Source organism: Ascaphus truei, chromosome 10, assembly GCF_040206685.1.
Source record: "Ascaphus truei isolate aAscTru1 chromosome 10, aAscTru1.hap1, whole genome shotgun sequence".
NCBI lineage: Eukaryota > Metazoa > Chordata > Amphibia > Anura > Ascaphidae > Ascaphus > Ascaphus truei.
The window spans coordinates 60,732,244-60,757,882 of NC_134492.1; the positions used below are offsets into that span (position 1 = coordinate 60,732,244).

The 25,639-nt window shown below is 55.0% G+C and overlaps 1 protein-coding gene across 1 annotated transcript in view; it reads left to right on the top strand.

Moving 5' to 3' along the window:
• Positions 1-25,639, top strand: part of PTPRC (protein tyrosine phosphatase receptor type C) — a 179,273-nt gene that overhangs the window by 149,717 nt on the left and 3,917 nt on the right. Inside the window, exons 24-31 of the mRNA XM_075617052.1 lie at positions 3,495-3,630; positions 4,212-4,361; positions 7,676-7,766; positions 8,682-8,815; positions 18,749-18,883; positions 19,459-19,584; positions 20,861-21,030; positions 22,531-22,666. Of these exons, the coding sequence (XP_075473167.1) occupies positions 3,495-3,630; positions 4,212-4,361; positions 7,676-7,766; positions 8,682-8,815; positions 18,749-18,883; positions 19,459-19,584; positions 20,861-21,030; positions 22,531-22,666 (1,078 nt within the window). The remainder of the gene's footprint in view (positions 1-3,494; positions 3,631-4,211; positions 4,362-7,675; positions 7,767-8,681; positions 8,816-18,748; positions 18,884-19,458; positions 19,585-20,860; positions 21,031-22,530; positions 22,667-25,639) is intronic.

Consider the following 25,639-nt stretch of genomic DNA (forward strand, 5'->3'; position numbering starts at 1 on the left):
AGATAGTTACACAGGAAGCGGGAGGGAGATAGTTACACAGGAACGGGAGGGAGATAGTTACACAGGAACGGGAGGGAGATAGTTACACAGGAAGCGCGTGGGAGATAGTTACACAGGAAGCGAGAGGGAGATAGAAGATAGTTACACAGGAAGCGCGATAGTAGATAGTTACACAGGAAGCGGGAGGGAGATAGTTACACAGGAAGCGCGAGGGAGATAGTTACACAGGAAGCGGGAGGGAGATAGTTACACAGGAAGCGCGAGGGAGAAAGTTACACAGGAAGCGCGAGGGAGATAGTTACACAGGAAGCGCGAGGGAGATAGTTACACAGGAAGCGGGATGGAGATAGTTACACAGGAAGCGCGAGGGAGATAGTTACACAGGAAGCGCGAGGGAGACAGTTACACAGGAAGCGCGAGGGAGATAGTTACACAGGAAGCTCGAGGGAGATAGTTACACAGGAAGCGAGAGAGATATTTACACAGGAAGCGGGAGGGAGATATTTACACAGGAAGCATGAGGGAGATAGTTACACAGGAAGCGCGAGGGAGATAGTTACACAGGAAGCGGGAGGGAGATAGTTACACAGGAAGCGCGAGGGAGATAGTTACACAGGAAGCGCGAGAGAGATAGTTACACAGGAAGCGCGAGGGAGACAGTTACACAGGAAGCGGGAGGGAGATAGTTACACAGGAAGCGGGGGGGAGATAGTTACACAGGAAGCGGGAGGGAGATAGTTACACAGGAAGCGGGGGGAGATAGTTACACAGGAAGCGGGAGGGAGATAGGAGATAGTTACACAGGAAGCGCGAGGGAGATAGTTACACAGGAAGCGCGAGGGAGATAGTTACACAGGAAGCGGGAGGGAGATAGTTACACAGGAACGGGAGGGAGATAGTTACACAGGAACGGGAGGGAGATAGTTACACAGGAAGCGCGTGGGAGATAGTTACACAGGAAGCGAGAGGGAGATAGAAGATAGTTACACAGGAAGCGCGATAGTAGATAGTTACACAGGAAGCGGGAGGGAGATAGTTACACAGGAAGCGCGAGGGAGATAGTTACACAGGAAGCGGGAGGGAGATAGTTACACAGGAAGCGCGAGGGAGAAAGTTACACAGGAAGCGCGAGGGAGATAGTTACACAGGAAGCGCGAGGGAGATAGTTACACAGGAAGCGGGATGGAGATAGTTACACAGGAAGCGCGAGGGAGATAGTTACACAGGAAGCGCGAGGGAGACAGTTACACAGGAAGCGCGAGGGAGATAGTTACACAGGAAGCTCGAGGGAGATAGTTACACAGGAAGCGAGAGAGATATTTACACAGGAAGCGGGAGGGAGATATTTACACAGGAAGCATGAGGGAGATAGTTACACAGGAAGCGCGAGGGAGATAGTTACACAGGAAGCGGGAGGGAGATAGTTACACAGGAAGCGCGAGGGAGATAGTTACACAGGAAGCGCGAGAGAGATAGTTACACAGGAAGCGCGAGGGAGACAGTTACACAGGAAGCGGGAGGGAGATAGTTACACAGGAAGCGGGGGGGAGATAGTTACACAGGAAGCGGGAGGGAGATAGTTACACAGGAAGCGGGGGGAGATAGTTACACAGGAAGCGGGAGGGAGATAGGAGATAGTTACACAGGAAGCGCGAGGGAGATAGTTACACAGGAAGCGCGAGGGAGATAGGAGATAGTTACACAGGAAGCGGGAGGGAGATAGTTACACAGGAAGCGGGAGGGAGATAGTTACACAGGAAGCGGGAGGGAGATATTTACACAGGACGCGCGAGGTTGATAATTACACAGGAAGCGTGAGGGAGATAGTTACACAGGAAGCGCAAGAGAGATAGTTACACAGGAAGCGCGAGGGAGATAGTTACACAGGAAGCGCGAGGGAGATAGTTACACAGGAAGCGGGAGGGAGATAGGAGATAGTTACACAGGAAGCGGGAGGGAGATAGGAGATAGTTACACAGGAAGCGCGAAGGAGATCGTTACACAGGAAGCGCGAGGGAGATAGTTACACAGGAATCGGGAGGGAGATAGTTACACAGGAAGCGCGAGGGAGATAGTTACACAGGAAGCGGGAGGGAGATAGCTACACAGGAAGCGCGAGGGAGATAGTTACACAGGAAGCGCGATGGAGATAGTTACACAGGAAGCGGGAGGGAGACAGTTACACAGGAAGCGCGAGGGAGATAGTTACACAGGATGCGGGAGGGAGATAGTTACACAGGAAGCGCGAGGGAGATAGTTACACAGGAAGCGGGAGGGAGATAGTTACACAGGAAGCAGGAGGGAGATAGTTACACAGGAAGCGGGAGGGAGATAGTTACACAGGAAGCAGGAGGGAGATAGTTACACAGGAAGCGGGAGGGAGATAGTTACACAGGAAGCGGGAGGGAGATAGTTACACAGGAAGCGCGAGAGAGATAGTTACACAGGAAGCGCGAGGGAGATAGTTACACAGGAAGCGGGAGGGAGATAGTTACACAGGAAGCAGGAGGGAGATGGTTACACAGGAAGCGGGAGGGAGATAGCTACACAGGAAGTGCAAGGGAGATAGTTACACAGGACGCGCGAGGGAGATAGTTACACAGGAAGCGCGAGGGAGAAAGTTACACAGGAAGCGCGAGGGAGATAGTTACAGGAAGCGCGAGGGAGATAGTTACACAGGAAGCGCGAGGGAGATAGTTACACATGAAGCGCGAGGGAGATAGTTGCACAGGAAGCGCGAGGGAGATAGTTGCACAGGAAGCGCGAGGGAGATAGTTACACAGGAAGCGGGAGGGAGATAGTTACACAGGAAGTATCAGACCCTGGCCGAATGAAGAATATGTTTTTGGGGGCGCGGGGTGAGGTGGTGGATTACAGGATAGGAGTGTGTCTCTTCTAATCCATTATAACATGGGACCCCTATAAGCTTACGCCTGCCGCATTAAACAGCTTTTATAGCACAGTCTGGGTTACAGAAGTGTAGACCCAGTAATCTACTCACAGTCAGCAGTTTCCTAACCCTAACCCTCCCTGAGAAAGGGCTGTATAGCGTGGGAGGTTTTTTCTGTTCTGTTTTTTGTCTGTTTTTTGTTTTTAATGTAGTGCAATAAAGAATTGTAATTTTTTCCTGGCGAGTTGTAGGTGCTTTCTCCTGGGATCGGCTGTCCTATACCAATCGATTCTTCTTTGTGTCCACCTTCTGGGTCTCATCAGTGCGAGGTCCCTTATGTTTTGCCATTTCACAGGCGTTCAGCGCAGTCTTGCCAGCCAGTGAGCGACGCGCGGCGTGTGCGCCCTTTTTATATTCTCAGCATTAAGCGAATCTCGCCATGTTAAAGAATTCGCCAATTAGCATGTTAGGGGGAATTGCGACGCGTGTTACAGGCGTGCCGTTTTTGGCGCCTCAGACGGGGCACATTTCGCCCGGTTTGTGACCACGCCCGGACTGTTTAACCCTTGGTGTTGACGTTCTCCTTATCCTCCCCCCCTCTCAGCGCTGGCGTTGGACGCACGGGCACATACATCAGTATTGACGCCATGCTGGAGGGCCTGGAGGCGGAGGGCAGGGTGGATGTGTATGGTTACGTCGTGCAGCTGAGACGCCAGCGCTGCCTAATGGTCCAAGTAGAGGTGAGTCAGACATGCTGCGTAGTATGACATCACGGCTACGTCACGACATCCCAGGCGGTATCACTATGACATCACTGATACCTTAATGACTTCACAGGTCCTCTCCCTATGACATCACTGGTACCTCATGGCATCACAGGTGGTCTCCCTATGACATCACTTGCTTCATGACATCACAAGCAGTATCTCTATGACATCACAAGTGGTCTCTTTTTGACATCACTGCTGCGTCACGACATCACAGGCGAGATCACTATGCCATTACTGCTGCTTTATGACATAACAGGCAGTTTCCCTATGACATCACTGCTGCTTCACGACATCACAGGGGTTATCACTATGACATCACAGGTGTCTTTCTATGACATCACAGGGGTTATCACTATGACATCACAGGTGTCTTTCTATGACACCACTGGTAGATCTATGACATTGCTGCTCGCTCGTGACATCACGGACGGAATCCATACATATAGCATGACATCACTGCTTCCTCATGACCTCGCATACTGAATACACAAAGTGGGGGTCCTCCTCGCGCCATTACCCCATCACCGCTGCTCCCCCGTCTCTCCGCGCAGTCCCAGTACATCTTCATACACAAAGCCCTGGTGGAGTTCAGCCAGTTTGGGGAGACCGAGGTGACCTTACCCGAGTTACCGCTCGTACTCAGCAACCTGAAGACTCGCGACCCGGCCTCGGAACCGTCACAACTGGAGGCGGAGTTTCAGGTGAGGGTCACCCCGCCCCCACCCTTCCACTGCCAGAGGGGCCCGCCACCCTCTGCTACACCCCCACCCTTTCACTGCCAGAGGGGCCCGCCACCCTCTGCTACACCCCCACCCTTTCACTGCCAGAGGGGCCCGCCACCCTCTGCTACACCCCCACCCTTTCACTGCCAGAGGGGCCCGCCACCCAGTGTTACACCCCACCCTTCCACTGCCAGAGGGGCCCACCACCCTCTGCTACACCCCCACCCTTTCACTGCCAGAGGGGCCCGCCACCCAGTGCTACACCCCACCCTTCCACTGCCAGAGGGGCCCGCCACCCTCTGCTACACCCCCACCCTTTCACTGCCAGAGGGGCCCGCCACCCACTGCTACACCCCCACCCTTTTACTGCCAGAGGGGCCCCCCACCCACTGCTACACCCCCACCCTTTCACTGCCAGAGGGGCCCCCCACCCACTGCTACACCCCCACCCAGTGTTACACCCCCACCCTTCCACTGCCAGAGGGGCCCCCCACCCACTGCTACACCCCCACCCTTCCACTGCCAGAGGGGCCCGCCACCCACTGCTACACCCCCACCCTTTCACTGCCAGAGGGGCCCCCCACCCACTGCTACACCCCCACCCTTTCACTACCAGAGGGGCCCCCCACCCACTGCTACACCCCCACCCTTTCACTGCCATAGGGGCCCCCACCCAGTGCTACACCCCCACCCTTTCACTGCCAGAGGGGCCCGCCACCCAGTGCTACACCCCCACCCTTCCACTGCCAGAGGGGCCCGCCACCCACTGCTACACCCCCACCCTTTCACTGCCAGAGGGGCCCCCCACCCACTGCTACACCCCCACACTTCCACTGCCAGAGGGGCCCGCCACCCACTGTTACACCCCCACCCTTTCACTGCCAGAGGGGCCCCCCACCCACTGCTACACCCCCACCCTTTCACTGCCAGAGGGGCCCCCCACCCACTGCTACACCCCCACCCAGTGTTACACCCCCACCCTTCCACTGCCAGAGGGGCCCCCCACCCACTGCTACACCCCCACCCTATCACTGCCAGAGGGGCCCGCCACCCAGTGTTACACCCCACCCTTCCACTGCCAGAGGGGCCCCCCACCCACTGCTACACCCCCACCCTTTCACTGCCAGAGGGGCCCCCCACCCACTGTTACACCCCACCCTTTCATTGCCAGAGGGGCCCCCACCCAGTGTTACACCCCACCCTTTCACTGCCAGAGGGCCCCCCACCCACTGCTACACCCCCACCCTTTCACTGCCAGAAGGGTCCCCCACCCACTGCTACACCCCCATCCATTCACTGCCAGAGGGGCCCCCACCCACTGCTTCACCCCCACCCTTTCACTGCCAGAGGGTCCCCCCACCCAGTGCTACACCCCCACCCTTCCACTGCTAGAGGGGCCCGCCACCCACTGCTACACCCCCACCCACTGCTACACCCCCACCCTTCCACTGCTAGAGGGGCCCGCCACCCACTGCTACACCCCCACCCTTTCACTGCCAGAGGGGCCCGCCACCCACTCCTAAACCCCCACCCTTTCACTGCCAGAGGGGCCCCCCACCCACTGCTACACCCCCACCCTTTCACTGCCAGAGGGGCCCCCCACCCACTGCTACACCCCCACCCTTCCACTGCCTGAGGGGCCCCCACCCACTGCTACACCCCCACCCTTCCACTGCCTGAGGGGCCCCCCACCCACTGCTACACCCCCACCCTTCCACTGCCAGAGGGGCCCCCCACCCACTGCTACACCCCACCCTTTCACTGCCTGAGGGGCCCCCCACCCACTGCTACACCCCACCCTTTCACTGCCTGAGGGGCCCTCCACCCAGTGCTACACCCCCACCCTTTCACTGCCAGAGGGGCCCGCCACCCAGTGTTACACCCCCACCCTTTCACTGCCAGAGGGGCCTGCCACCCACTGCTACACCCCCACCCTTTCACTGCCAGAGGGGCCTGCCACCCACTGCTACACCCCCACCCTTTCACTGCTAGAGGGGCCCCCCACCCACTGCTACACCCCCACCCTTCCACTGCTAGAGGGGCCCGCACCCACTGCTACACCCCCACCCTTTCACTGCCAGAGGGGCCTGCCACCCAGTGTTACACCCCCACCCTTTCACTGCCAGAGGGGCCTGCCACCCACTGCTACACCCCCACCCTTTCACTGCTAGAGGGTCCCCCACCCACTGCTACACCCCCACCCTTCCACTGCTAGAGGGGCCCGCACCCACTGCTACACCCCCACCCTTTCACTGCCAGAGGGGCCCGCCACCCACTGCTACACCCCCACCCTTTCACTGCTAGAGGGGCCCCCCACCCACTGCTACACCCCCACCCTTTCACTGCTAGAGGGGCCCCCCACCCACTGCTACACTCCCACCCTTCCACTGCTAGAGGGGCCCGCACCCACTGCTACACCCCCACCCTTTCACTGCCAGAGGGGGCCCCCCACCCACTGCTACACCCCCACCCTTTCACTGCCAGAGGGGCCCCCCACGCACTGCTACACCCCCACCCTATCACTGCCAGAGGGGCCCCCCACCCACTGCTACACCCCCACCCTTTCACTGCCAGAGGGGCCTGCCACTACTGCTACACCCCCACCCTTTCATTGCCAGAGGGGCCCGCACCCACTGCTACACCCCCACCCTTCCACTGCTAGAGGGGCCCGCACCCACTGCTTCACCCCCACCCTTTCAGTGTCAAAATGTTCATATATATATATATGCACTTGTATATTAATACGGTAATAATATTGGTTCATGGCGCTGACAGTGTACGCAGAGCTGTATGCCGAATTTTGAGTTTCTCCCCCATAGAGCTTACAATCTAATTGGGGGGACTGAGGCATAGGGAGACTGCTGTTTGTCAAAAGGTCTCCCACCTGAGAGGCAGGGAGCCCCTACTCCTTCAGGGAAACGTACATAAGGACGTCATTGCACAAAATAAAGACTCGAAATGATACAATTGGAATGACTATTAGAGATCTGTGAAACCGTTGTTGATTGAGCCGCTGTTTGAGCCAGTTGTGCTGAAGCAGGGCCTTATTGAGCCAGCTGTTCTAAAGCAGGTACTGATTGAGCCACCTGTGCTGAAGCAGGTACTGATTAAGCCACCTGTGCTGAAGCAGGGACTGATTAAGCCACCTGTGCTGAGGTCTCTAATACCCGGCCTGTTGGTTTCCCTTGAGGACGTGAGTTTGCCCGGTGCTGTACAGTGTAGTACGCTATAAGGATGTGACGCTTTGTATTGATACTGTGTAGCAGCGTCAAATGTGACGATGTTTCCTGCAGAGATTACCGTCCTACAGAAACTGGAGGCCACAGACAGCAGGGAATCACCAGGAAAACGCGCAGAAAAACCGCAACCCCAGTATTATCCCGTGTAAGTGATCCCATCAACCACGTCCCTGTCATTAGGTCACTTTGCTCCTACGTGGGACTGACCCTTTAACCCATTAACCACGTCCTTGTCATTAGGTCACTTTGTCCCTACGTGGGACTGTCCCTTTAACCCATTAACCACGTCCTTGTCATTAAGTTACTTTGTCCCTATGTGGGACTGTCCCATTAACCCATTAAACACGTCCCTGTCATTAGGTCACTTTGCCCCTACGTGGGACTGACCCTTTAACCCATTAACCACGTCCTTGTCATTAAGTTACTTTGTCCCTACGTGGGACTGGCCCTTTAACCCATTACACACGTCCCTGTCATTAGGTCACTTTGCTCCTACATGGGACTGACCCTTTAACCCATTAAACACGTCCCTGTCATTAGGTCACTTTGCCCCTACGTGGGACTTACCCTTTAACCCATTAAACACGTCCCTGTCATTAGGTCACTTTGCTCCTACATGGGACTGACCCTTTAACCCATTAAACACGTCCCTGTCACTAGGTCACTTTGCCCCTACGTGGGACTGTCCCTTTAACCCATTAAACACGTCCCTGTCATTAGGTCACTTTGCTCCTACGTGGGACTGTCCCTTTAACCCATTAAACACGTCCCTGTCATTAGGTCACTTTGCCCCTGACCTCAGATGGTCTCTTCGTTAGCCTGTTACTGTAATTGAATAACTTCTGATTGCTAGAAGCCGTTGCTGGTTCTGCCCCGGTCACTGCGCTCTTTGATTTCCGTGCGTTCTCCATTACACTTCACGCCCTGCAGCGCATAAACCCCCTCCCCCTCCCAGAGAGCCCAGCGACCCTTCCCCGGTACAGAAAGACATATGGCAACTTGTGGGGCCACGGGGCCACGTGTGTTTTTCCACGTGAGTAAGTCTCTATTTTGCATCCAGATGAATTCAACCGCGTTCAGATTAAGCAGGAGGAGGAGCGGAGTAAGGAGAGCGTGGAGGAGGCCGACGAGTCCTCCGAGGAGGAGAGTGACTGGGAAGAGCCCACCGTCTATATTAACGCCTCATTCATAAGCGTAAGTGCTACCCAGCAACCCCCTGGGATCACGGAGCCACGAGCCACGCGGTCTCACACACCCCTGCGACACCCCGCGGTCTCACACACCCCTGCGACACCCCGCGGTCTCACACACCCCTGCGACACCCCGCGGTCTCACACACCCCGCGGTCTCACACACCCCTGCGACACCCCGCGGTCTCACACACCCCTGCGACACCCCGCGGTCTCACTCACCCCTGCGACACTCCGCGGTCTCACACACCCCTGCGACACCCTGCGGTCTCATACACCCCTGCGACACCCCGCGGTCTCACACACCCCTGCGACACCCTGCGGTCTCACACACCCCGCGGTCTCACTCACCCCTGCGACACCCCGCGGTCTCACACTCCCCACGGTCTCACACACACCCCTGCGACACCCCGCGGTCTCACACACCCTGCGGTCTCACACACACCCCTGCGACACCCTGCGGTCTCACACACCCCTGCGACACCCCGCGGTCTCACACACCCCTGCGACACCCTGCGGTCTCACACACCCCGCGGTCTCACACACCCCTGCGACACCCTGCGGTCTCACACACCCTGCGACACCCCGCGGTCTCACACACCCTGCGACACCCCGCGGTCTCACACACCCCCGCGACACCCCGCGGTCTCACACACCCCTGCGACACCCCGCGGTCTCACACACCCCCGCGACACCCCGCGGTCTCGCACACCCCTGCGGTCTCACACACCCCGCGGTCTCACACACCCCTGCGACACCCCGCGGTCTCACACACCCCTGCGACACCCTGCGGTCTCACACACCCCTGCGACACCCCGCGGTCTCACACACCCTGCGGTCTCACACACCCCTGCGGTCTCACACACCCTGCGACACCCCGCGGTCTCACACACCCCGCGGTCTCACTCACCCCTGCGACACCCCGCGGTCTCACACACCCCTGCGACACCCTGCGGTCTCACACACCCCTGCGACACCCCGCGGTCTCACACACCCTGCGACACCCCGCGGTCTCACACACCCCTGCGACACCCCGCAGTCTCACACACCCCTGCGACACCCCGCGGTCTCACACACCCCTGCGACACTCTGCGGTCTCACACACCCCTGCGACACCCCGCGGTCTCACACACACCCCTGCGACACCCCGCGGTCTCACACACCCCTGCGACACTCTGCGGTCTCACACACCCGTGCGACACCCCGCGGTCTCACACACCCCTGCGACACCCCGCAGTCTCACATACCCCTGCGACACCCCGCGGTCTCACACACCCCGCGGTCTCACACACCCCTGCGACACCCCGCGGTCTCACTCACCCCTGCGACACCCCGCGGTCTCACTCACCCCTGCGACACCCCGCGGTCTCACACACCCCTGCGACACCCCGCGGTCTCACACACCCTGCGGTCTCACACACCCCTGCGACACCCCGCGGTCTCACACACCCCTGCGACACCCTGCGGTCTCACACACCCCTGCGACACCCTGCGGTCTCACACACCCGTGCGACACCCCGCGGTCTCACACACCCCTGCGACACCCCGCGGTCTCACACACCCCGCGGTCTCACACACCCCTGCGACACCCTGCGGTCTCACACACCCCGCGGTCTCACACACCCCTGCGACACCCTGCGGTCTCACACACCCCTGCGACACCCCACGGTCTCACACACCCCTGCGACACGCCGCGGTCTCACACAGCCCGCGGTCTCACACACCCCTGCGACACCCCGCGGTCTCACTCACCCCTGCGACACCCCGCGGTCTCACTCACCCCTGCGACACCCCGCGGTCTCACACACCCCTGCGACACCCCGCGGTCTCACACACCCTGCGGTCTCACACACCCCTGCGACACCCCGCGGTCTCACACACCCCTGCGACACCCTGCGGTCTCACACACCCCTGCGACACCCTGCGGTCTCACACACCCGTGCGACACCCCGCGGTCTCACACACCCCTACGACACCCCGCGGTCTCACACACCCCGCGGTCTCACACACCCCTGCGACACCCTGCGGTCTCACACACCCCGCGGTCTCACACACCCCTGCGACACCCTGCGGTCTCACACACCCCTGCGACACCCCACGGTCTCACACACCCCTGCGACACGCCGCGGTCTCACACACCCCGCGGTCTCACTCACCCCTGCGACACCCTGCGGTCTCACACACCCCTGCGACACCCTGCGGTCTCACACACCCTGCGGTCTCACACACCCCTGCGACACCCCGCGGTCTCACTCACCCCTACGACACCCCGCGGTCTCTCACACCCCTACGACACCCTGCGGTCTCACACACCCCTGCGACACCCCGTGGTCTCACTCACCCCTACGACACCCCGCGGTCTCTCACACCCCTGCGACACCCTGCGGTCTCACACACCCCTACGACACCCTGCGGTCTCACACACCCCTGCGACACCCTGCGGTCTCACACACCCTGTGGTCTCACACACCCCTGCGACACCCCGCGGTCTCACACACCCCTGCGACACCCCGCGGTCTCACACACCCCTGCGACACCCTGCGGTCTCACACACCCTGCGGTCTCACACACCCCTGCGACACCCTGCGGTCTCACACACCCCGCGGGTTCACACACCCCTGCGACACCCCGCGGTCTCACACACCCGTGCGACACCCTGCGGTCTCACACACCCCGCGGGTTCACACACCCCTGCGACACCCCGCGGTCTCACACACCCCTACGACACCCCGCTGTCTCACACACCCCGCGGTCTCACACACCCCTGCGACACCCTGCGGTCTCACACACCCCTGCGACACCCTGCGGTCTCACACACCCCTGCGACACCCCGCGGTCTCACACACCCCGCGGTATCACACACCCCACGGTCTCACACACCCCGCGGTCTCACACACCCCGCGGTCTCACACACCCCTGCGACACCCCGCGGTCTCACACACCCCTGCGGTCTCACACACCCCACGGTCTCACACACCCCACGGTCTCACACACCCTGCGGTCTCACACACCCCTGCGACACCCTGCGGTCTCACACACCCCGCGGTCTTACACACCCTGCGGTCTCACACACCCCACGGTCTCACACACCCCGCGGTCTCACACACCCCTGCGACACCCTGCGGTCTCACACACACCCCTGCGACACCCTGCGGTCTCACACACCCCTGCGACACCCCGCGGTCTCACACACCCCGCGGTCTTACACACCCCTGCGACACCCCGCGGTCTCACACACCCTGCGGTCTCACACACCCCGCGGTCTCACACACCCTGCGGTCTCACACACCCCGCGGGTTCACACACCCCTGCGACACCCCGCGGTCTCACACACCCCTACGACACCCCGCGGTCTCACACACCCCGCGGTCTCACACACCCCTGCGACACCCTGCGGTCTCACACACCCCTGCGACACCCTGCGGTCTCACACACCCCTGCGACACCCCGCGGTCTCACACACCCCGCGGTCTCACACACCCCACGGTCTCACACACCCCTGCGACACCCCGCGGTCTCACACACCCCACGGTCTCACACACCCCACGGTCTCACACACCCCACGGTCTCACACACCCTGCGGTCTCACACACCCCTGCGACACCCTGCGGTCTCACACACCCCGCGGTCTTACACACCCTGCGGTCTCACACACCCCGCGGTCTCACACACCCCGCGGTCTCACACACCCCTGCGACACCCTGCGGTCTCACACACACCCCTGCGACACCCTGCGGTCTCACACACCCCTGCGACACCCCGCGGTCTCACACACCCCTGCGACACCCCGCGGTCTCACACACCCCTGCGACACCCCGCGGTCTCACACACCCCTGCGACACCCCGCGGTCTCACACACCCCTGCGACACCCCGCGGTCTCACACACCCCTGCGACACCCCGCGGTCTCACACACCCCTGCGACACCCCGCGGTCTCACACACCCCTGCGACACCCCGCGGTCTCACACACCTCTGCGACACCCTGCGGTCTCACACACCCTTGCAACACCCCGCGGTCTCACACACCCTGCGACACCCTGCGGTCTCACACACCCTGCGACACCCTGCGGTCTCACACACCCTGCGGTCTCACACACCCTGCGACACCCTGCGGTCTCACACACCCTGCGACACCCCGCGGTCTCACACACCCCTGCGACACCCCGCGGTCTCACACACCTCTGCGACACCCTGCGGTCTCACACACCCTTGCGACACCCCGCGGTCTCACACACCCTGCGACACCCCGCGGTCTCACACACCCTGCGACACCCTGCGGTCTCACACACCCTGCGACACCCTGCGGTCTCACACACCCTGCGACACCCTGCGGTCTCACACACCCTGCGACACCCTGCGGTCTCACACACCCTGCGGTCTCACACACCCTGCGACACCCTGCGGTCTCACACACCCTGCGGTCTCACACACCCTGCGACACCCTGCGGTCTCACACACCCTTGCGACACCCCGCGGTCTCACACACCCTGCGACACCCTGCGGTCTCACACACCCCTGCGACACACCGCGGTCTCACACACCCCGCGGTCTCACACACCCCGCGGTCTCACACACCCCTGCGACACACCGCGGTCTCACAAACCCTGCGGTCTCACACACCCTGCGACACCCTGCGGTCTCACACACCCTGCGACACCCAGCGGTCTCACAAACCCCGCGGTCTCACACACCCCTGCGACACCCTGCGGGTTCACACACCCCGCGGTCTCACACACCCCTGCAACACCCCGCGGTCTCACACACCCCTGCAACACCCCGCGGTCTCACACACCCCTGCGACACCCTGCGGTCTCACACACCCCTGCGACACCCCGCGGTCTCACACACCCCGCGGTCTCACACACCCCTGCAACACCCCGCGGTCTCACACACCCCTGCGACACCCTGCGGTCTCACACACCCCTGCGACACCCCGCGGTCTCACACACCCCGCGGTCTCACACACCCCGCGGTCTCACACACACCCCTGCGACACCCCGCGGTCTCACACACCCCGCGGTCTCACACACACCCCTGCGACACCCCGCGGTCTCACACACCCCTGCGACACCCCGCGGTCTCACACACCCCTGCGACACCCTGCGGTCTCACACACCCCTGCGACACCCCGCGGTCTCACACACCCCTGCGACACCCTGCGGTCTCACACACCCCTGCGACACCCTGCGGTCTCACACACCCCTGCGACACCCCCCGGTCTCACACACCCCGCGGTCTCACACACCCCGCGGTCTCACACACCCCTGCGACACCCCGCGGTCTCACACACCCCGCGGTCTCACACACCCCTGCGACACCCCGCGGTCTCACACACCCCGCGGTCTCACACACCCCTGCGACACCCCGCGGTCTCACACACCCCGCGGTCTCACACACCCCTGCGACACCCCGCGGTCTCACACACCCCTGCGACACCCCGCGGTCTCACACACCCCTGCGACACCCCGCGGTCTCACACACCCCGCGGTCTCACACACCCCGCGGTCTCACACACCCCTGCGACACCCTGCGGTCTCACACACCCCGCGGTCTCACACACCCCTGCGACACCCTGCGGTCTCACACACCCCTGCGACACCCCGCGGTCTCACACACCCCTGCGACACCCCGCGGTCTCACACACCCCGCGGTCTCACACACCCCGGCGACACCCCGCGGTCTCACACACCCCTGCGACACCCTGCGGTCTCACACACCCCTGCGACACCCTGCGGTCTCACACACCCCTGCGACACCCCGCGGTCTCACACACCCCTGCGACACCCCGCGGTCTCACACACCCCGCGGTCTCACACACCCCACGGTCTCACACACCCCGCGGTCTCACACACCCCGCGGTCTCACACACCCCGCGGTCTCACACACCCCTGCGACACCCCGCGGTCTCACACACCCCTGCGGTCTCACACACCCCTGCGACACCCCGCGGTCTCACACACCCCCCGGTCTCACACACCCCACGGTCTCACACACCCTGCGGTCTCACACACCCCTGCGACACCCTGCGGTCTCACACACCCCTGCGGTCTCACACACCCTTGCGACACCGAACGGTCTCACACACCCCACGGTCTCACACACCCTGCGGTCTCACACACCCCGCGGTCTCACACACCCCGCGGTCTCACACACCCCTGCGACACCCCGCGGTCTCACACAAACCCCTGCGACACCCTGCGGTCTCACTCACCCCTGCGACACCCCGCGGTCTCACACACCCCTGCGACACCCCGCGGTCTCACACACCCCTGCGACACCCCGCGGTCTCACACACCCCTGCGACACCCCGCAGTCTCACACACCCTTGCGACACCCCGCGGTCTCACACACCCTGCGACACCCTGCGGTCTCACACACCCTGCGACACCCTGCGGTCTCACACACCCTGCGGTCTCACACACCCTGCGACACCCTGCGGTCTCACACACCCTGCGACACCCTGCGGTCTCACACACCCTGCGGTCTCACACACCCTGCGACACCCTGCGGTCTCACACACCCTGCGACACCCCGCGGTCTCACACACCCCTGCGACACCCCGCGGTCTCACACACCCTGCGACACCCTGCGGTCTCACACACCCTGCGACACCCTGCGGTCTCACACACCCTGCGGTCTCACACACCCTGCTACACCCTGCGGTCTCACACACCCTGCGACACCCCGCGGTCTCACACACCCCTGCGACACCCCGCGGTCTCACACACCCTTGCGACACCCCGCGGTCTCACACACCCTGCGACACCCTGCGGTCTCACACACCCTGCGACACCCTGCGGTCTCACACACCCTTGCGACACCCCGCGGTCTCACACACCCCTGCGACACCCTGCGGTCTCACACACCCTGCGGTCTCACACACCCTGCGACACACCGCGGTCTCACACACCCTGCGGTCTCATACACCCTGCGACACCCTGCGGTCTCACACACCCTGCGACACCCCGCGGTCTCACACACCCCGCGGTCTCACACACCCTGCAACACCCCGCGGTCTCACACACCCCTGCGACACCCTGCGGTCTCACACACCCCTGCGACACCCCGCGGTCTCACACACCCCTGCGACACCCCGCGGTCTCACACACCCCTGCGACACCCCGCGGTCTCACACACCCCGCGGTCTCACACACACCCCTGCGACACCCCGCGGTCTCACACACCCCGCGGTCTCACACACACCCCTGCGACACCCCGCGGTCTCACACACCCCGCGGTCTCACACACCCGTGCGACACCCTGCGGTCTCACACACCCCGCGGTCTCACACACCCCGCGGTCTCACACACCCCTGCGACACCCTGCGGTCTCACACACCCCGCGGTCTCATACACCCCGCGGTCTCACACACCCCGCGGTCTCACACACCCCTGCAACACCCCGCGGTCTCACACACCCCGCGGTCTCACACACCCTGCGGTCTCACACACCCCTGCGACACCCCGCGGTCTCACACACCCCGCGGTCTCACACACCCTGCGGTCTCACACACACCCCTGCGACACCCCGCGGTCTCACACACCCCGCGGTCTCACACACACCCCTGCGACACCCCGCGGTCTCACACACCCCGCGGTCTCACACACACCCCTGCGACACCCCGCGGTCTCACACACCCCTGCGACACCCTGCGGTCTCACACACCCCTGCGACACCCCGCGGTCTCACACACCCCGCGGTCTCACACACCCCTGCGACACCCCGCGGTCTCACACACCCCGCGGTCTCACACACCCCGCGGTCTCACACACCCCTGCGACACCCCGCGGTCTCACACACCCCGCGGTCTCACACACCCCTGCGACACCCTGCGGTCTCACACACCCCGCGGTCTCACACACCCCTGCGACACCCCGCGGTCTCACACACCCCGCGGTCTCACACACCCCTGCGACACCCCGCGGTCTCACACACCCCTGCGACACCCTGCGGTCTCACACACCCCGCGGTCTCACACACCCCTGCGACACCCCGCGGTCTCACACACCCCTGCGACACCCTGCGGTCTCACACACCCCTGCGACACCCTGCGGTCTCACACACCCCTGCGACACCCCGCGGTCTCACACACCCCTGCGACACCCTGCGGTCTCACACACCCCTGCGACACCCTGCGGTCTCACACACCCCTGCGACACCCCGCGGTCTCACACACCCCTGCGACACCCCGCGGTCTCACACACCCCTGCGACACCCCGCAGTCTCACACACCCCTGCGACACCCCGCGGTCTCACACACCCCTGCGACACCCCGCGGTCTCACACACCCCTGCGACACCCTGCGGGTTCACACAGCATATACGTAGGGCTAATCATTCTCAGGGCTGTGGGGGGGCGCCAACCTTACCGATGTCTCCACCGCGGTCGCGACCCGGAAGGGTTAACACTGCGGAGGTTCCATTCAAAACCATGAAATCTCCGCGGCGCGATGGCGGCCGACACTCTCCCCAGCGCGGCGGGACTTTCGCTTTTTCGCCCCGCGGACCCGTAAACGTACCCAGCCTCGGTTTCAAGCTGAATTATTTCGTGTAATGTAGATAAATTAATTTGTCTTTGATCAGGGTCCTTTTACTGTACTAAGAGACCGCTGATTATACTTGCTGATATTTTATATATATGCGTGTGTGCGTGTGTGTGTGTGTGCGTGCGTGTGTGTGTGTCTGTGTGTGTACGTGTTTCTGTGCGTGTGTGTGTGTGTGTGTGTGTGTGTGCGTGCGTGTGTGTGTGTGTGTGTGTGTGTGCGTGTTTCTGTGCGTGTGTGTGTGTGTGTGTGTGTGCGTCTGTGTGTGTGTGTGTGTGTGTGCGTGCGTCTGTGTGCGTCTGTGTGTGTCTGTGCGTGTGTCTGTGTGTATCTGTACCATGTTACCCAAGCTTAATAATCAAAAATAAATAGATGATACCGTTCTGTGGCTAACGAAATGCTTTTATTTGTGCGAGCTTTCGAGATACACTGATCTCTTCTTCCGGCGATGTTACAATGAATTCAGCCAAAAACCTTTCTTTAAACAAAGCATCTGTAGGTGAAGGCTATCCCTCCCCCCTGAGTGTGTGTGTATTTATTTTGATATATTTTCGTTTTAATATACGCTGCCTTTGATTACCTTTATTGAAAACTAATTACCGGTATCTAATCTGCCGATCGATTCCTTCTCCCGTGATTGATCAGCAAAGATCCTGCTTCCCAGGGTTCGCTTAATAGCTGCATTTCCGTTTTTATCAATCCATCAGTCAGTGTAACTCAGCAGCTACAATGTATTCTTATATTACTAAGGTAACATTATCTATTGTTACAGTTTGCAGCTCAAACTGCTGGGAACATTGGCAACAAATGATCACACACAGGAAAGTGTTACAAAGATCTTGCACTGCTGGGGAGGTGGGATAAAACCTGCTATAGAAATCACGGGATACTCAATATATTAACACTCATTAAAATGGCATTTAGAGTTGAATAATAATTTAAAAAAAGAGTAAGTATTATCTAATACTACAGAAGTGATTTATTTATAAAAAGACACATGTAGGATATTGCTGGTCTCTTTAATACATCATCGATATACCCGACCCTTAAAACATTTTAATACTCCTCTTTTTTGGGTGTGCTTTCCAACGGGAACACTATACTCCTTTATCAGTCGCGTATTTTCATTGGTTCGTACTTTAGCTACTGGTGTGATAGGAGAGGGATGGTCCGGACTTCCGGGCGACATTTTCCCATATTAAGAAACATTTCACCAATGAACTGGACCATTCGATGTAGGCAATAAAATCAGAATGATCCGGTGAATAAGGAAACATTCAATGGTACACCAATTATTTACACATACTTGTTGTGGGAAAGTGGTGTTGGGATTGGACCCATGACACGTGTCGCGGGCATGTGAGCAGACGTGACGTGCTACGTGTCTTCCTTAGGGGTATTGGGGGTCCCGGGCGATGATTGCTACACAGGGACCTTTGAAGAACACTCTGACTGAGTTTTGGGAAATGGTCTTCCAAAAGAAAGTGAAAGTTATCGCGATGCTGTCGCCCCTATCCCTGCGTAACAAGGTGAGTGAGGGCAGGTTTCATTGTACACACGTGTGTCTCTGTGTGTGTCTCTGTGTGTGTCTCCCTGTGTGTGTCTCTCTGTGTGTGTCTCTCTGTGTGTCTGTCTATCATCTATTCTTGTGCACACGTTGTCTAGGTATATATCATTCTGCACATTTATCTATATATTTACTGTATCTATCTATCTCTAGCAGTTTGTATGTAATTATTCTGTGTGTATATAAATATATATATAGACACACGTATATATCTGGGTATGTATTTGTTGTACACACATATAGATATGCATGCATATGATAGATACAGTAGAGAGATTGACAGACAGATAGATAAAGTAGAGAGATAGATGAGTACCACGGTTTTAATACATTGTCTTGCTGAAGGTCACATGGCGTCTAGACTGGGTATTGAACCATGGCCTTCCAATTCAAGAGCCACTCCCCCTTTAATGTTGGTCCCCATGGAGCCACGCCCCCACAGAGCCACACCCCCACTAGCCCAATTTTATACCATTGATGTGCGAGAAATATTAAATATTGGCGCTCCCACAATTGCGTTTTCCCCGGTAATTCCAGGGCTCGCACTGCGCTCCATACTGGGAGGACAAGAAGCAGACGCACAATGATATCGATATAGAACTGACGGATGTCAAGAAGTGCAGCAGCTACACTGTGCGCTCTTTCGAGATGAGACACGCCAAGGTAAGAGGAGGGAAATCGGTCGCCATGTTCACAATCCTTGGTGAAGAGAGGTTTCAGAGTGACTTGAAGACAGCAGGCTTAGCAATAGTGCCCAATGTCAGGCAGTGGCTGCAAAGGCTATTAGGATATTATCTTCCATAAACCGGGGTAGGGATTGAAGGGAAGACTGCACCATTTTGCCACTGTAGAAATCCTCAGTAAGACCACACCATGGATATATATGGAGTACAATTTTAAGCACTGCTTCTTAGAAAAGACATTCTGGAACTAGAGAGAGTGCAGAGAAGAGCCACCAAATTAATAAAGAGGATGGACAATCTAACTTATGAGGAGAGGCTAGCTAAATTAGATTTATTTACATTAGAAATGAGGCGTCTAAGAGGGGATATGATAACTATATACAAATATATTCAGGGACAATACAAGGAGCTTTCAAAAGAACTATTCATCCCACGAGCAGTACAAAGGACTCAGGGCCATCCCTTAAGGTTGGAGGAAAGGAAATTTCACCAGCAACAAAGGAAAGGGTTCTTTACAGTAAGGACAGTTACAGTGTGGAATTCATTACCCATGGAGACTGTGATGGCAGATACAATAGATTTGTGCAAAAAAAGTTGGACATCTTTTTAGATAGGAAAGGTATACAGGGATATACCAAATAAGTATACATGGGAAGGATGTTGATCCAGGGATTAATCTGATTGCCAATTCTTGGAGTCAGGAAGGAATTAATTTTTCCCCTAATGAGATATCATTGGATGATATGACACTGGGGTTTTTTGTTTGCCTTCCTCTGGATCAATATGCTGTAAGTATAGATATAGGATAAAGTATCTGCCGTCTAAGTTTAGCATGGGTTGAACTTGATGGACGTACGTCTTTTTTCAACCTTATCTATTATGTAACTATGTAACTATGCAACTACTGTGTAACTTTGTGAGAAGTCTTGTGAATATTATAAGAAGCCGGTGACCTCGGAACGCGTTGGCACAGATTATTGATTCGCTGATTTAAATTTGAGTGCTTTTCACATTCTTTACGCCAGTATTGATGAAATTCACTCACATTTCACCAATATTCACCACTATTTACATCAACCGAACTCTAGCTGTTAAAAAAATGATGGGTACCCTGGGTTTGTAAAAGTAGTTGTACCTTCTAATGGCGCAAGAGGAGTTATTCACAGATTAAGCAGATTATTAGCAATTTGTTACTAAGAATGAATATGGGATTAATAGGATATAAATTCTCTATTTGTCCCGCCCCGTATTTGCAGAGGAAAGAGACCCGGAAGGTTTGCCAGTATCATTACGAGCAATGGGAGGAGGAGTTACCCCGCGAGAACAAGGATCTGCTGGAAATGATCACAAGAATCCGGCAGGACGCTCCGTCCAAGAGGGGAGAGGATCGCAGCGATAAAGCCGTCCCGCTCCTCGTTCACTGCAGGTACTCGCCTCGTCACGGTGCAATACCACGGAGCCGGCCAGAAGACAGCCTTTCGTAAACAATTGAGCAATCTAGTTGGCTTCCTTAAACAAAGAGAACCGTGCTAAAAGCAAAGATTTTGGTGGCTTTTGGTTTTCTGCAAATGAATTGCAAATTGCTACACTGTGGGCTGGATGGATAGGGGAGTGGTTGTCAGTCAATTGTTTTCTTTCCCCCTATCCCATAATGTCCTTATCAGAGAGCCATTAAAGATAACGGGTGGGGTTTTGCCTGTGTAAACTCTTGTAACAAAACACTTAAAGGTGTCAGATTTGGGTGAAAAAAGTATTAATCACTCAGATGTACTTAACCATGTCACTGCCATTAGTACACTTTGCCCCTAGGAGGGACTGACCCCTTAAACATGTCACTGCCATTAGTACACTTTGTCCCTAGGAGGGACTGAACCCTTAACCATGTCACTGCCATTAGTACACTTTGCCCCTAGGAGGGACTGACCCCTTAAACATGTCACTGCCATTAGTACACTTTGCCCCTAGGAAGGACTGACCCCTTAACCATGTCACTGCCATTAGTACACTTTGCTCCTAGGAGGGACTGACCCCTTAACCATGTCACTGCCATTAGTACACTTTGCCCCTAGGAGGGACTGACCCCTTAACCATGTCACTGCCATTAGTACACTTTGTCCCTAGGAGGGACTGACCCCTTAAACATGTCACTGCCATTAGTACACTTTGTCCCTAGGAGGGACTGACCCCTTAAACATGTCACTGCCATTAGTACACTTTGCCCCTAGGAGGGACTGACCCCGTAACCATGTCACTGCCATTAGTACACTTTGCCCCTAGGAGGGACTGAACCCTTAACCATGTCACTGCCATTAGTACACTTTGTCCCTAGGAGGGACTGATCCCTTAACCATGTCACTGCCATTAGTACACTTTGTCCCTAGGAGGGACTGATCCCTTAACCATGTCACTGCCATTAGTACACTTTGCCCCTAGGAGGGACTGACCCCTTAACCATGTCACTGCCATTAGTACACTTTGTCCCTAGGAGGGACTGACCCCTTAAACATGTCACTGCCATTAGTACACTTTGTCCCTAGGAGGGACTGACCCCTTAAACATGTCACTGCCATTAGTACACTTTGCCCCTAGGAGGGACTGACCCCGTAACCATGTCACTGCCATTAGTACACTTTGCCCCTAGGAGGGACTGAACCCTTAACCATGTCACTGCCATTAGTACACTTTGTCCCTAGGAGGGACTGATCCCTTAACCATGTCACTGCCATTAGTACACTTTGTCCCTAGGAGGGACTGATCCCTTAACCATGTCACTGCCATTAGTACACTTTGCCCCTAGGAGGGACCGACCCCTTAACCATGTCACTGCCATTAGTACACTTTGCCCCTAGGAGGGACTGACCCCTTAACCCTGTCACTGCCATTAGTACACTTCCTTCTTTCTCATCTAATTTAATTTATTCCACAGTGATGGTTCTAAGATGACGGGAACGTTCTGCGCTTTGTGGAACATTCTAGAAAGCGCCAATGTTGAAGGAGTCGTTGACATTTTTCAGACAGTTAAAAATCTACGTAAACAGCGGACAGGAATGGTGCCTTCCTACGTACGTAATAACGCGCAGAGCAATCCAATAACACGCAGAGATATAATAACATGCAGAGAGATATAATAACACGCAGAGAGATAATAACACGCAGAGATATAATAACATGCAGAGTGATATAATAACATGCAGAGAGATAATAACACGCAGAGAGATAATAACACGCCGAGATATAATAACATGCAGAGTGATATAATAACATGCAGAGAGATATAATAACATGCAGAGAGATATAATAACATGCAGAGTGATATAATAACACACAGAGAGATATAATAACACGCAGAGATATAAGAACACGCAGAGAGATAATAACACGCCGAGATATAATAACACGCAGAGATATAATAACACGCAGAGAGATATAATAACACACAGCGATATAATAACACGCAGAGATATAAGAACACGCAGAGAGATAATAACACGCCGAGATATAATAACACGCAGAGATATAATAACACGCAGAGAGATATAATAACACACAGCGATATAATAACACGCAGAGAGATATAATAACATGCAGAGCAATATAATAACACGCAGAGAGATAATAACACGCAGAGATATAATAACATGCAGAGCAATATAATAACACGCAGAGAGATAATAACACGCAGAGATATAATAACATGCAGAGCAATATAATAACGCGCAGAGAGATATAATAACACGCAGAGCGATATAATCACGAGCAGAGATATAATAACACGCAGATATATAATAATATGCAGAGATATAATAACACGCAGATATATAATAACATGCAGAGAGATATAATAACGTGCAGAGATATAATAACGTGCAGAGCGATATAATAACAAGCAGAGCGATATAATAACACGCAGAGAGATATAATAACGCGCAGAGAGATATAATAACGTGCAGAGATATAATAACGTGCAGAGCGATATAATAACAAGCAGAGCGATATAATAACACGCAGAGAGATATAATAACACGCAGAGCGATATAATATCGCGCAGAGAGATATAATAACACTCAGAGAGATATAATAACACGCAGAGAGATATAATAACACGCAGAGAGATATAATAACATGCAGAGCTATATAATATCGCGCAGAGCAATATAATAACACACAGAGATACATAATAACATGCAGAGAGATATAATAACACACAGAGATATAATAACACACAGAGATATAATAACACACAGAGAGATAACAACACACAGAGTGATATAACAACACACAGAGAGATATAACAACACACAGAGAGACATAACAACACACAGAGAGATATAATAACACAGAGAGATATAATAACACACAGAGAGATTTGATAACACACAGGGATATAATAACGCGTAGAGATATATAATAACGCGCAGAGAGATATAATAACGCGCAGAGAGATATAATAACACGCAGAGATATATAATAACGCGCAGAGATATATAATAACGCGCAGAGAGATATAATAACGCGCAGAGAGATATAATAACGCGCAGAGAGATATAATAACACGCAGAGAGATATAATAACACGCAGAGAGATATAATAACACGCAGAGAGATATAATAACACGCAGAGAGATATAATAACACGAAGAGAGATATAATAACACGCAGAGAGATATAATAACACACAGAGTGATATAATAACATGCAGAGTTATAATAACACACAGAGCGATATAATAACACACAGAGAGATATAATAACACACAGAGAGATATAATAACACACAGAGATATAACACGCAGAGAGATATAATAACATGCAGAGTTATAATAACACACAGAGCGATATAATAACACAGAGAGATATAATAACACAGACAGATATAATAACACAGACAGATATAATAACACACAGAGAGATATAATAACACGCAGAGATATAATAACACGCAGAGATATAATAACATGCAGAGAGATATAATAACACGCAGAGATATAATAACATGCAGAGATATAATAACACGCAGAGATATAATAACACACAGAGAGATATAATCACATGCAGAGATATAATAACACACAGAGAGATATAATAACACACAGAGAGATATAATAACATGCAGAGATATAATAACACACAGAGAGATATAATAATACACAGAGAGATATAATAACACACAGAGAGATATAATAACACACAGAGATATAATAACACACAGAGAGATATAATAACACACAGAGAGATATAATATCACACAGAGATATAACACGCAGAGAGATATAATAACATGCAGAGATATAATAACACGCAGAGATATAATAACACACAGAGAGATATAATCACATGCAGAGATATAATAACACACAGAGAGATATAATAACACACAGAGAGATATAATAACATGCAGAGATATAATAACACACAGAGAGATATAATAATACACAGAGATATAATAACACACAGAGAGATATAATAACACACAGAGAGATATAATAACACACAGAGAGATATAATAACACACAGAGAGATATAATAACACACAGAGAGATATAATATCACACAGAGATATAACACGCAGAGAGATATAATAACATGCAGAGATATAATAACACGCAGAGAGATATAATAACACGCAGAGATATAATAACACACAGAGAGATATAATAACACGCAGAGAGATATAATAACACGCAGAGAGATATAATAACACGCAGAGATATAATAACACGCAGAGAGATATAATAACACGCAGAGATATAATAACACACAGAGAGATATAATAACACGCAGAGAGATATAATAACATGCAGAGAGATATAATAACACGCAGAGAGATATAATAACACGCGGAGAGATATAATAACACGCAGAGATATAATAACACGCAGAGAGATATAATAACACGCAGAGATATAATAACACGCAGAGAGATATAATAACACACAGAGAGATATAATAACATGCAGAGATATAATAACACACAGAGAGATATAATAACACACAGAGAGATATAATCACATGCAGAGATATAATAACACGCAGAGAG